Consider the following 14,112-nt stretch of genomic DNA (forward strand, 5'->3'; position numbering starts at 1 on the left):
TCGTTTTTCCTTTCCCCCCCAGAAGACGTAAACTGTCTGAAGACATAAAATAAAGCAGGTTTATTTTTTTTTTTTTTTTTTTTGTTTCTCCTCGGCAGGCAAAGACCAGGTTGAATCCTGGGAGATGAAGGATGCTGGAATTAAAATCTAATCAATAATTTCTAATATTTATTTTTTTGCTTACTAGTTAAAAAAAAAGAAGAAAACTTTGTTGGACTAAAACCAATATCTGAACCAATTTTTTTTTTTTTGCATACAATTCCAAGTACTTTTGGGGGAACGTCTCTGCCAGCTTTGCACGTCTAGAGACTAAACGTTTTGTCCAGCCTAAGCTCAATCTGCACTGAGAGCTTCGATCATCTACCAGGTTTACTTCCGTCATTGCCCTGTGTTTAGTTTAATCCGTTGTTGCGTTTACTCTAACCAGATTCCTGTTCACTGCTGGAGCGACTTTGGCTCCTCTAACACACACCGGGCGTGTTTTCGTGAAGAGCCGACAGAGCAGAGCAGATTGCTGGACGTTGGCTCTGTATGAGGTTTTATGAAGAGCTTTATTCCTCCTGACTTGAACAAGTTTGGAAAGTGTGGGTTGTTGAACAGAACAGGATGAATTTGTACGTTTCATCAGACTGTGATGGTGCCACTGTGCGATACCCTTCGGTTGTTCTGTGATCCGGAGTCCCTGAGGGCCTCTTATCTGCTTCTCCTATTAATGATCTTCCTGCTGTCAGCGTGGATCGACGGCCTTGTCGATGCCATAATATTTAATTTTTTTCTAACTGCAGAAGCAGAATTGAACACGAATGTTTCTTTTCCACTTTACAAACTGGGCCTACTTTGATGTTGTCAGGGATATAAAATTGGAAACTATTAATTGGGTTAATCACCATGAGTGGATTATAGGAATAATTGTCAACTGATTTAGTAATCTATTGATTGTTAATTGGAGTATTCAGCCTGGAGAAAAAGGCTTATTGCTAAAAGAACACATTCAGAGCAGAAATAATGCCAAAACTGTTTAGAAATGTGTACATTTTATATTTAAGATAAAAAATATGTGCCAGTTATTGTATTAGATTAATTGATTAATCATCAGTCTAATTGACTGAATAATCAATAACTTTAGTTGTAGCCCAGAAAATCTCAATAAAACGCATCAAAATTTATGATTTCAAAGTAACAAAAATGTGAAAAAACATTCGAGGGGCGTAAAAACATTTTTGGCGAGGAGGTGCAAAGAGCAGGAGGCTGTAAGCAACGAGGCCGAGGAGAAAAATAAAAGGATGCAAAAGTATCCCAGGAGGAACCTTCCGACTTCAGTCTCGCCCCAGCGAATGTGCTGACAGGGTCTGTCTGCGGCGAAGACGGGAGAGCAAGTGTCACACAGTCGGATAAAGCGAAACTGGCACCGCGTAATCCATAACACTCGGGTTTTACAAACAATGAATTCAGATTTACAAGCCAGCTCGAGCATCGAGAACGTGGAATCGTCGACTTTCTGACTTTAACACGGTTTGCTCCAGAGCAAACGGATCCGCATTAAAGCAGGTTCATCTGCCAGAGGAAAAGGTGTCCGATCAAAGATTTCACAGCGCAGATTTATCAGTCACCGGCGCCTCCGTTTTGACCTTTCGCTCGCGAAGTCAGACTAATCCGCGGTTTTTGCTGGCGGTTTGCAGATGCGGCATTCGATCACGGCCCTTTCCTCCTCGAACGCACACACACACACGACTCAGGTGGAAGAGTTGCAAGACTAAGCTGTAAATCAGAGTCCAATAAAAGGCTAGTTATTGATTGTTTCCCGGTGCTAAAGCACGATTATAAAAACGTCCACGCCTCCACACGGCCCCTGCCACATTATCAGATTTTATGTGAAGCCCCCCGGTTTAGTCTGAGTGGCCGTCTGGGACGGATGTGCAAAGACAACAGGAGAAAAGGAAGGAGATATGGACGAATGAACTGGGGAAATGAATGGGTTTTTATTCTTTTTTATGGTTCCATCGTTGGTGTGTGTTCAGGCTCGCTGTCCACAACTGGAAAGATTTGTCCTCAGAAAAAGTTTGCCGACGCAGCGACGGTGAGTCACTGCATGCAAATAGACACCAAACTCAGTGGCCAGAATCAAGGTGTACCGGTTCAAAAATGTAACGGATTCAAAACCATTTAAATATAACGAGATGGTGTGCAGGTCAGTTTAATGAGATGCCAAAAAGAAAAAAAGAACACCACCATCCAAGAGCCAAAACTTATCAAAAAACTTTTTTTTTTCTTTTTCAAAGTTGCTGTGTTTCCATTTCAGTTTCAAAATGTGAAATTGCTCGATTATATAATCAACGGAAACGCCACTGGTGTTGCTTCACACTGCTGATCAGTTAATTAAAAGAAGGCTACTGAACCTTTCCCTTGAATTCAGGAGTCAAAATTTGGATATTTGCTTTTGAAAAGTAAAGGAGAGCCTTGAAATAAAATCACACACACTCAGATATTCCTGAGACGCTGTAAGGCTCGTAGCTTCCCACACATTGCAAATACAAATATCCAATCAGTTCTTCATAATTGTGACACTGCACGCAGAGATAACGAGACGACAAGAGGTGCAGGTGATGTCGAACTGCAATCACAGACATCCTCATGTGAAGTGTTGTAATTGTGATGCATCGTTTGCAGTATTTGCTGAAATGTAACGTTTTAATAGTCCCTGCTCTATCTGTGGCTCGCAGTGAGTCGTGGGGACATTACGTAACGGGACGGAAAGAAAAGTTTCCTCAAAATGAGAGTTAATCATGAATGCAGTCATCGCATTTTCAGAAATAGCGTCGCAGTGAAACATCGTCCTGAAACTGTGCAGCCCCAGCGGAGACGACTGTCGTTTCATATTTGCTGTCTTTACTCAAGAGCCATGCAGGCTAATGGTTTGGGTTATTTTTGTACATATGTATGTGTGTGTGTGTCTGTGTGTATTCATTCCAATCGTGCCAAATCTCCTGCGAGCTCCGCGATATCATGGAAATGTTCTTGCGAAATCTGCGACGCCGAATTCCGAGTTTTTCTCGCATTGCGAATCCCTGTCTGTCTCCACACACGTGGCAGCAAAGAAAACTTTATGTTAATGCGGTCTGGCAAACAGCAACTACATTGGCTTGTCAGATGTGTAGGCAGGCATTATTGAAACCTCACTGAGGAGTGTCCAGTCATGTCAGGAGACGTGCACGCTGATGGATATCTGACATTTTGATTCTCGCGTGTGCGTCTGGAGCGCTGGGCGACACCCGGAAAGCAGCAATGTGATGAACGAGACCTGGCAACCTTTTGACTCGCTCCACGCCCTTTAAGTACAGCTACGTGAAGGGCTTCGTCTGAATCAACGTTTATCTGACAGGATTTGTGACCGACCAGCTGGTTAATCAGAAATCAAAAGTGTTATGAAAGATGGCTTTCTCTTGTCCGAGCTTGCCTCTCTCTCTCTCTCTCTCTCTCTCTTTTTTTTTTTCTTGTGCAAAAGTGTGCATCGTCTTCTCCTGTTATGTGTTTTGAAGAGAAATTATACATGGCTTTTAAATACTACAAATTTGAACAACTTAGCATGGTTGATAATGAGCCACTTTAAGTAGTTTCTCAGCAGAGAAACCTTTTCCTGTAAAGTTGTACGTACTGAAATTTCTGCCTGTTCTTCTCAGCAACATAGATGAATTTAGATCATTTGTGAAGATTAATTTTCAAGTTTTCCTTCAAATTTCTTTAGTTCTATATTAGCTGGGACATTCTAGCACAAGATATCCTTTAATCATTGAATTATGGATCTGTCTTTCTGTTTCATGTGTCCAGCGTTGTCCTGTATCTTAACCCCATCCATCGTCCAATCAACTCTGACCAGTTTCTTTATCCCTTCTAAAGAAAAGTGTCTTTTTAGCATGATGCTGCCACCACCATGTTTCACCGTATAGATGCTGAATTTGATGACATAACCCTTTAAAATAAGTTGAGCTTTGGTCTCATCTGAACCAGAGCACCTTTATCCACAGGTTTTATGTTGTCTCCTCTTTTTAAATTTTAAACCAGGACGTATTTAGGCTTCTTACGACAATCGTTTCCTTCTGTCCCCTCTTCCATTAATTTTCCGAATGCATCTGCTGTCCTGGAAACGGATTATCCCACCCGAGCTGTGGATGTCAGCTGCTCCTCCAGAGTCGCCCTGAACCTCTTTGCAGCATTTCTGATTAATACCGTCCTCGTCGCTTCTACCGGTGCTTCTGCAACGCACTGAAAGCATAACGTTGTGATGATAAAACTTGACCTCCCCAGAAAAAGAAATAAAATGTGTACCATTGTGAGGGCATAAATAGAAAGATGTTCAGAGTTTAAAATCCCCATTGTGCTGGCGGAAACACGATTGTTGCCGTGTCGAAAGGTCTGCCCGGCCTGCCTGTGAATCGTCCTACCTGTCTGCGTGGCTCCATTTTTAATTAACGCAGCGCAATGATTAAAGTTTTGACTTAATTATCTTTATCTTTTCTCCCAGGGTGTTCGAGTCTCCGCGGGAACCTGAATGAGACGCTTCGCGAGGGAGGAGACGGGGAGAGAGAGAAGAAAAACAGCTCGCCGAGGCTTTGTGAGATAGACGGAGATATCGGACCGCATTGACGAAAGAGGAGGAAGTGATTGACACCTGCCCTCCAGCTCAGCGTGAAGGGCAAAGGAGGGGAGAGCGAGGGGAGGGGGGGATGAGGTGAAAACAAAAGAGAATGAAGACAGTCAGAAAACAAGAGCTGCCTTATTCCATCCCCCGTGCGAATTAGAACAACAAGACAAGATGATTGCAAGGAATCTTCTCCTGTTGGTGTTCCTGTCCCTTTGGGAGGTCCTTTTGGGAGGGGCCTCGGCGAGCAAGGTGTTACGCAGGAGAGGGGCGGCCGGGTTGCACATGGCGAGGCGAGGGGATAGCAAACCTGCAGACCAATGGGACGACGGCGAGGATTCAAACGCGATGCCCATGGTCACTTTGAGGAACCTGATAAATCGCGAGCAGCTGAGCGACTCCAGGTTTCCTCACGCCAAAATGGTTTTGAGCAACAAAGAGAGGCAATCCCTCAAGCCTAAGCGCGAGGTCGACTCCGTCAGTAGAAAAGACGGGACGCCGGCTGCGTTGTCCAGCAGCAAGGCGTCAAACCTGGAGGTAAGGAGAGTTAAAAACGGCACGAGAAGCGCAGAGACTTCCAACACGGTGCGGTCGGAGAAATCCTTCGTCCATCACAAGGCGGAATTGCATTCCAATAAAACCAGGGCCAAATCCGGCTCCAGGTCCAGGAGCAGGCCCGATTTGAGCGCCCACACCACAGGCATGCCCGGGAAAGGGTTCACCGTCGATTCAAGCCGAAAGCTCAACCTCACCGGGAGTTACGGCGTGCTGAAGCTGCTGTCGAAAGAGAACTTAGTCAGGATCGTCAATTCCCAAATGCAGAAAGTTCCCGGCCTCGGCTTTCCGAGCAAGGGCAGCCGGAGCAGGAAGAGAGACTTGATTGACGTTAATCACGAGCCATTAGAGACTCAGAGGGAGCAGAGACAAGATATGGCTGCCATTCAGCCTCACGCTGGATTCGATAATCAGACCGCATTTCCATATGCGAGCTCGGTTACCAGCCCAGATCTCTACCCCCGCCAGAACACCGCTACTCATATTAATCTGCCGAGCGACGCCAAGCCGGCTTTAAGGAAAGGGCAAGACAGCTTGGGAGCACCGAGCTCCGACGGCGGTGATAACAAGAGCAAACACCTCACTCGTTCCCTGTCGACACCTCGCAGCGAGGTCGGCCCCGGCCCCGAGAAAGAGGCGATAATCAGCCAAACGGAGCCGCCGTTTGCATCGACGAAGCGTCTCCCTGTGTATGTTCTCCCAGAAACAAACGATTCTCCCCCGTCTGTGCTGACGATGCAGCCCCTGGGAGCAAGAGGAGGAAGCAGAGCAGCAGATTCCCGCAGAGACCCATTAACGGAGTCGGCTCGCACCGCTAGAACCGATCCCGGCACGGCGAAGTTTCTCACAGATGAAGACCACAAACTTGTCAACAGCAGCCATGTCCTGAGGCTCCAGCCCGCTCCCAAGTGGAGCCGCGGCGCAAAAGAAGCCGAAGTCCAAGCCACTGACCCGGTAAATGGAAATGGCCTCGTGTTCGAAGAAGCGTCGGAGTCGGACTTGGAGCGGGGGGCGCAGCGGCCTGTGGAGGGGAGGCGGTCACGCTCTCGCAGCAGGAGGAGCTGGATCTGGAACCAGTTCTTTGTGATCGAAGAATACGCCGGCCCAGAACCTGTGCTCATTGGACGGGTAAGTAAAAAAGAAAGAAAAAAAAAAACTCTACCTGTTCTGATGTAGAAGCTTTGGACGTTTTTACAAAAAAAAAAAAAGAAAAAGAAAATGTGTGAAATAAGGTTTTCATCTGGGATTGCCCTGTACTTAGCTTCATCCATCTTCCTAGCAGCTCCTACCAGCCTCCCTGTCCCTGCTGGAGAAGAAAATCCCCACGGCAACACAATCTTTCACTGAGTGGATAGTGTGTTTAGGGTGATGTGCGGCGTTAGTCTTCCTGACACATGCAGCATTTGCATGTAGGATACATTTATCGTGACCCTTACATGGCTTTTGTCCTGCCAAACATGCAGAACGTCCCCTGCACATATAACAGCGCTGTTTTTGACACATTTTCCCATCTGAAAAGTGAATCTCTGGAGCTCTTCCAGAGTTTTCTATTTCTAATTAAAGGTGCAGTATGTTGTTATAAAAACTTTCATGATATTGTGACAGTATAACATGAAACAGATTATTTGTGAAAAAGTTGAGCTCCTCTGCCTCCTTTCTATGGCTCCACTGCCATCTGCAGTCAGATTTAACCAATCAGAACCAGGAGGCGGGTCTTAGTGCTGTTAATCACGCTTGTGTACATGCTGCTGCTGTGCTAATGGAGGAGAAACAACTTAGTGTTACAGAAAAACTGTTAATCCGCCATCATTGGCTAGTTAGCATATACATGCTAACTAGCCTAGAGAAAGCAAGGGGGGAGGGTGGGGGGATTATCTGTCTCATATTTTACTCTCCTGATATAGTGACAGTTTTAGCAAATCTGAAAAATGATAATTTTGTCACACAAGTTACCTACTACAGCACCAAGGCTCTGCTAATTTAATCCTGGACTTTGACTGTGTATTCTAGCACATGAATAATCAATCAATCAATCAATCAATTGCTACTCTATAGATAAGGCTTGTCCAAATGGAGGGCAAACCTCCCCAGGCGTTTACAGCCTCTACCAGGTTTATCCTTTGGGATTCCACTTTACCATCTTTGCATTAACTCTGACCAGCTTCCCTGCCCATGCCTCTGACATGGATCCCTCCAGCACAGTTTGCTGCTGGACCCAAAGCTCTTTGTAATTAGTGAAAATGTGCTGAAGCAAAAACCAAAAAAAAGAAAAAAAAAGAAAAAAGCTTTGTTCACCTTTTATTGCTCAGATGCTGCGAACAATTTTCTGAATATTTTATGAAATTCCCAGGCACTCGAGTATTTCACGTAGCTTATTTTAACCTCAGGTGATCATCTCCGTTGCACTCCTTACACCGAAGGTGATTAGTGTAGTATAATCCCAGAGTCACGCTTCAAGTTTTTTTTTTGTGTGTGTGTGCGCGTCGCCATAACCCTGCAATTGGAATTGATTTAAATTCCTCGGCTGCGACGCGGCGCCTTCCAGGTAGTCGTAAAATGTTCGATGCATCAATGATCCACTGAGGCTCAGCAAAAGCCCCAGATTCTCTTTTGCCCAAGATGCTAGACATGATCAGCACCAATCTGCACACACCAATGGGAATTGACATGTCCAGCTGAATTAATAGGTTGGTTTTTTTGTTTCTCCCCATCCTCCACCATTGATCCTCTCTCCGAGGCAGAGAAGTCAGAGTGTTGCCTCATGCTCCTGTAGGTCGGACCTGTCGGCTCTCTCTCCCTGTCGGTCTGCAAGGTCCTGCTTATGATGTTTTATTCAGATTGATTTACGCTCCTCAGTTTGACGGCGTTCTCCTGCCGCGCTCTTCCTTTGCCGGACGCGCACGGGGCCGTGGTCCTGCGGCTCTGCAATTTATTACACTCATTGACCGCGCTTGTCTCACCACCCGGCTCCACGCCGCCACACATTCTCTCCTCTTTCCAAAGAATTACGAGCTTCAGGGAGGTCACGTCGACTGGACAGAAGGTGTCTCGAAAGCCGGGCGCTGTAATGGCCGGCCTCCCTGTCCCAGGCATGCACCAACTGTCTCCTGAACCCAGCTGCTGTAGATGAGCTAATTTATAAGCCTGTGTGGCCAGTTTGCTCAGCAAATGAATAGTAATGATCCCTGTGTGACTGCTGCGGGCTGCAGAAAGCCACAGAGAGCGAGAAGTGTGTTTGTGTAAGTGTTAGTGCTTTGAGTCGGGCTGCTGTTTATGAGCTTTCCAGCACAGTGGGACGCGTCTCGCACTTTCGTAGACAAAAAGGCATAAATTGCTTTCGTATTTTTAGGTCCTGGTTCCCTCTTGCCCACATACGGATGCGACCTGAATTATCCAGCCTCCCTGCCGTTTAGCTAACATTCAATTTGGCTTCTTTTGCGCCTTGACTGATAAAGGTCTGAGCTGGGGGTGTGAAGAAATCTCATGCTAACTCGATCTCGACAAAATATTTAGTTTTGGTCAAACTGAAGTTTTTCCTACTCGCCTGTTTGAATAAGTCTAAGTCATTATTATGAGTCCTTCATATGAAGACCTGTGCTGTAAGCTTGACACCCTGTATCTGTGCTTGAGACTCTTATTTTGAATTGAAACAGGAAGCAGTTGTTGAGTTAAACCGATGGCTTGATTAAATAAAGACTTCTGGCCAGAACGACCAACACTACTACTGTCTTGAAGGATGTATTATATATTTTTCAGGCACATAGCACCATTTTATTGCACAATATAGGAACTATTTTACTTTGATCAAATAGACTTCCAATTTATTATAAACTGTGGAATAGAAATTTTCTGTTGTGGCTAGCCAAACCACAAATTTTGTTTTAACGACGGTTTGCCGTTACCCAGGTAATGCTACTCTCAAAATGCTTCCTTATATATTTCCTGTCACTCTGTTGCTGCTGGTACGTCTTACTGAGTATCCAAAATGGTGGCTGATAAACGTTGTAGGTAAATGTAGCCGGTTGTTGTCCACCAAGCTGTTTCCAAACCTCCGAGCTTCTGCCTCACAGAGCGACCCGCTCAGCTCCTTCAGACTAGCCAACAGCAATTAGCAAATGCCTGGTGGATGTGTGCATCAGCTGAGCTCATTATACCAGCTGCGTCTCATTGCAGCACTGGTAAAAACCTTGTTGAAAGGTCAAAAGTGGAGCGATGTTGTGGTGACTTCCTGAAGGCGGAATTTCATAAAAGGGCGGCATTTTTAAAGAGACGCAATTTCAAGGCGCTAATTTTGTGAAGTTGAATGTCTTAAGTCATATTTGGTATATCATTTTTATAACGACTGAAGGTACCAGAGTTGCTATAAAATGACATTGTCCCTATAAGATCAATCAATTCCTTATTCTGTCTGCACAAACAAAGAGCGGGAGCATTTTTACTTTGTTTCAGCCATTAAAACCTGCTTTAAAATAAGAAAAAAAGCATATAAACTACCACTTATATAGTCGCTAACCCTGGATTGGTATGTAGTACACTCATTAAAGATGACTTCCTAAATAGTTTTTGACTTCGGAAGCCTTCGCTCTATTCGCGACAACAAAACAACTTCAAGTTTTCCCAGGAGCGTTGCCGTGTTCCCACCTCGCTTCGTCCTCAGGAGCCCCGACGTCGTGTACCGCTCTGCCTCGTTTCAGCAGCCAGACGCAAAACTGTGTAGCCTGACCAGAATGCAGTGATGTAGTGGGGCTCGGAGAAGACGTTGGAGCCAGCAGTCCAGCTTACAGATGGCATTGTGTGTAAAGCCATTAGTGCCAATCTGCTGTGTCAAGCAGGTATCGGTGCCAGCACATTGTAGGGTACTCAAGGAGGGAACCGCGCCAGGCCACACACATGTGTGAGCGACGGCGTCGACACTTGGGAGAGTTCCCAGACCTCCGCTGTGACGACGTGTTTTCATGCGTGCCCTCGCTTAGAGATGTGTCCGATTAGTACCTCGCCGTAGCGCGCAGTGACAGCACACATGAATAATGCTCTTATAGACCTTAATACGCTTATGAATTTTTAATCTTCAGCTCTGCTGTAGTGTAGGCTCTATAGTTGGAGAAATAATCAATGTAAACATTCTCCAGTGTTTCTTTCTTTCTTTTTTTTTTCCCCCCCTTTCACCGTTGGAGCCTTGATTGTGCTTTAATGGAGAGAGTTACAGCGACGGCGTTCTGATCCCAGCTGCACCGCGCAGGCCAGAACGCCGCCATCTGGCCAGATAGAGCCCGGGTCCAAACCAGTTCAGTCAACGGCAAACGCGGTCGCCCGAGAGTCGGGATGCATTTTTCACCTGAACTCGGCTGTCTGGTCTCGGATACTGAGCAAGGACGGTGTTCATATTTTCTTTTTTTTTATCTTTTATCGCCACCATTCTGTTGCGTGTCTTAATCAGCCTTATTGTTTGTTTTTCCAGTCTGAATAAATCTCCACTAAAGCTGGAAACAAGAGCCAAGGCTCTTATCTGGTGATGGCAGTGGGAGACAAATAATCTTTTTGTTAAACTGATAATGAATTATGGGGTCAAATACGGGGAAAAGCAGGCGGTTGAATTTCCAGTAGCTGTGAATGGGGTTTTTTTTCGTCTTTTTTCTGTGAAACAAATAGAGAGAAAAAGAGTAAATCTAAAAAGAACCAGTCAATAAAGAAAACCGAGAAAGTAGCCCTTGAATTTTTTTTTTTATCTCTTTGAGATCTGAGTCTTTTTTTGTAAACGACTTGTTCAGGATCAGAAGTCACTAAAAGGAAAAAAATAGTGAGAAACCTTTTAGCATTAACATATCTGAGTTTTTCCCCTATCAATGTTCGCTCTTTGTCTCTCGCCTGCACACGCACAAAGACGCAGATCACACCCGATACACACGCACGCACACACACACACACACGTTGCTGCGCTGCTATACGCTCTCATGCTGGAGTGTCACTGCCCCATGATAATTGTGAATTTAATTGATGCTGTCACATGGCCTGTAATGGGGTTTCAAGTGATTGCAGAGGCTGTGTGAAAGCAACAAAAAAAATTTTTGAGAAGAAAAGGCGCCTCAGCAGAGCAGGGATTAAAAGAAAAAAAGCCTTTCTGATTAGCTTTTCTTCTCCCGTTACTCTTCTCTTGAAATGCAAACTCCCCAGCAGCTCATGTGGGGAGGAAACGTGACATGTAACAGTTTCTTCCTCTCAGTGAGGCGACTCCATCTTGGCCTGTGTCACCTTAAAAGCAGCTTCGGTGCATGAGCTACGTAGCCGTGCTAGCAAATGTGCAAATGTAGCGGCAACGCAACAGGAAACAGACTTGGGCTATTTTTGTAATTAGCATATCATTAACATCACAATGCATATTCATAACACATTGTGTAATGTGGTGGCATAATAGTAACTATATCTCAACACAAGCGTGGGCTGGTGTGTAAAAATACTTGAAACTTGTGTCAAGTGAATGCAACCTTAATATTTTCTAATAAACAACCAACATGGCCAGTGTTTTAGTCGGCAGCCATTCTACCCAGAGGTGTTTGCAAATTGCTGTGATCCATCATGTTGTTAACAAGCATCAATGTAGTGACTTGTGATTATTATTATTATTTTTATTATTAAAAAATACTTCCATTTCTATTCATTAGTGTTTCTAGATTAACTAATCTATCTTTTTTGCCATCGTGTGCTTTCACTTTATGTTAAAAGTGATGGCATAGTGTTACGCTATCACTTTATATAGTTGGAGCATAACAAGCTAATTCTAGCAGATTAATTTGTTGGGCTAACTGGACTGGGAGCCAGCCCACAGACAAGCCACTTAATGCCAAATATACCCTCAAACATGTGTAATTTTAGAGTGCATTCACATCAACCCTGTTTAGTCTGCTTTAGTCGAACTCTAGTTATTTATGCTTAACGTTTACAATATGCAAATGTCTGTCCTACAAAATGCACGTCTTACTCTTGTCTCAGGATCTATGCAGAAGAACAAATAACCCACTTACTGCCCAACGTGTTATTGATAACTCTGGTTCTTCAGCGCCTCAACCCCTCTGGGTGCAATCTGCACAACATTGTGAAAACACTTGCAGAAAATCATTAGTGAGACGCAGGAGGAGAGTGTCACAGGAAGGTAAAGCGTGTTGTCTCGTTGAAGCCCTTCCTGCAGTGGTTGGGCGACGACGTTTAGGCGCATCACGCAGCTGCCGTTTCCGTCGGTGTTTCTCGTGCTACGTCTGTGGAGGCACAGACGTTTATGGCTGGCATGTATCGACTATAGCTGCATACTTGCATTCGTGCCTCTCTTTACAGCCTCACGTTCAGCTGTCGCTACCAAATCGTACTCAACGGAAACGGCGTGTGCTAAGATTTAAACGAAACCGGCTGAGGTTTAGTGAACAAACTGCAACGCTATTCTGACACCTTTGTCATCTTTTTCAAACTGAAATTGCTCATCTTGAGTATTAGACTGCTATTAGACAAAAAAAAAAAAAAAACAGCATTTTTTTTAATTGTCAGTGCTGCAAACATAAATTATTTGAAAAAACTTTACACAGTCAATTTGGGATACTTGCAGGGGCGGAGGAGGAAAACCCCATCCTAACCCAATCTGTGTTTGCTCCACATGGCTTTCTGTGTGCTACAGTAACATTTCTGAATGCAGCAGGGCAGCGTGTTCTGTAGCAGTCCCTCAGACCCATGTGGATATATTGTTCACTGTGCCGTGGTCTCTCATGTATTTCCTCCTGAGGGCTGGAAGGTCGCATGCATCAAACAGAAGCTTTCACTGTTACCCTTTACACGCTGAGATTTCCCCCGACTCCCTGGATATTTTTATAAAACAGCTAACTGTGGATGTCGAAAGACCTAAATTATTTGTGGTTTTCCTTTGAGAAATTCTTCTTTAACCAAGGGATGAAACTGGGCTGAGAGAGGTGGATTGCCACCAGTCCTTTGTTAAAGGGTTGAGACTTTGGTAGATGCTCTTTTGATACCCAATCCGTAGTCACTGATCAGCGTTTTTTTGACTGGGAATTTGATCGATTGTGGATTGATGGACGGTTCGAACGTCCTTCTCCTCTCTCTGCTCTTCTGTTTCCGTGAATCCTCCTTTTCAACTCTGCTGGTATTTGGGGTCACAAGTATTAAAGACAACACAACACTTCTATCAAAAGTAAAATTGCAATTGCGTTATATTAAAAAAAAAAAAATAACCCCCCCATTGGATATTTTGATTGTTTTTTTTTTTTTTTTTGGAGAATTTGTTTTGAAAAGATACACTTGTGTACCATTTACAATAACAGTACAATTTCTTCTTCAGTTATCGGGCTTTTTTGTTGTTTTTGTTTAAATTCCCTTCATCTTCAGCAGATCTAACACTAAGCAGCCCACACAGCCATTCTTCACCTGCATCTACCTAATGAGGTCAGTTTTTGTTTAGCAGGGTCAAACCAGTGCTTTGATGTTACCAGTTCAACTACGTTTTGCTACTAATAAATGTAGAAATGTTTCATGCATCCTATCGATCCTTTGACCCACACATACAAAAAAAAACGTACCATTTTTATTATCGCCTGTGCTGAAGTCAAACAATTTCCAGCTGCAAACTTCTGCTTTCCAATAATGTGACTGGAAGCTGCGCTAACCATACAAACAGCTCCAAGTTCAAATGACACACCGAAAATACGTAAATACCGCACAGCGTCAAAACTAAAAAGGGCATCAAAAAACACCAAAACCTTGTAAATATGGCTTCAAAGTGTGAACCCCCCCCCACCCCCCCCAGCCACCCCGGATTAAACGGGGGCTTAAGAAACTGCAGGAAAAAGAGAGCCGCAAAGAAAGGGGGGGGGGGGGGGGGGGAGAGAAAACCCTGTATGATGGTGCCAATAGGTGGGCCAAACTGA

The 14,112-nt window shown here is 44.5% G+C and overlaps 1 protein-coding gene across 1 annotated transcript in view; it reads left to right on the plus strand.

The window, feature by feature from the left end:
* LOC106962983 (uncharacterized) overlaps positions 1-14,112 on the plus strand; it is a 127,487-nt gene that overhangs the window by 108,748 nt on the left and 4,627 nt on the right. Inside the window, exons 4-6 of the mRNA XM_015057678.1 lie at positions 4,520-6,319; positions 8,159-8,168; positions 12,829-12,834. Of these exons, the coding sequence (XP_014913164.1) occupies positions 4,811-6,319; positions 8,159-8,168; positions 12,829-12,834 (1,525 nt within the window). The 5' untranslated portion in view covers positions 4,520-4,810. The remainder of the gene's footprint in view (positions 1-4,519; positions 6,320-8,158; positions 8,169-12,828; positions 12,835-14,112) is intronic.

This window comes from Poecilia latipinna, unplaced genomic scaffold, assembly GCF_001443285.1.
Source record: "Poecilia latipinna isolate Pla-1442-1.1 unplaced genomic scaffold, P_latipinna-1.0 Scaffold1483, whole genome shotgun sequence".
Lineage (NCBI taxonomy): Eukaryota > Metazoa > Chordata > Actinopteri > Cyprinodontiformes > Poeciliidae > Poecilia > Poecilia latipinna.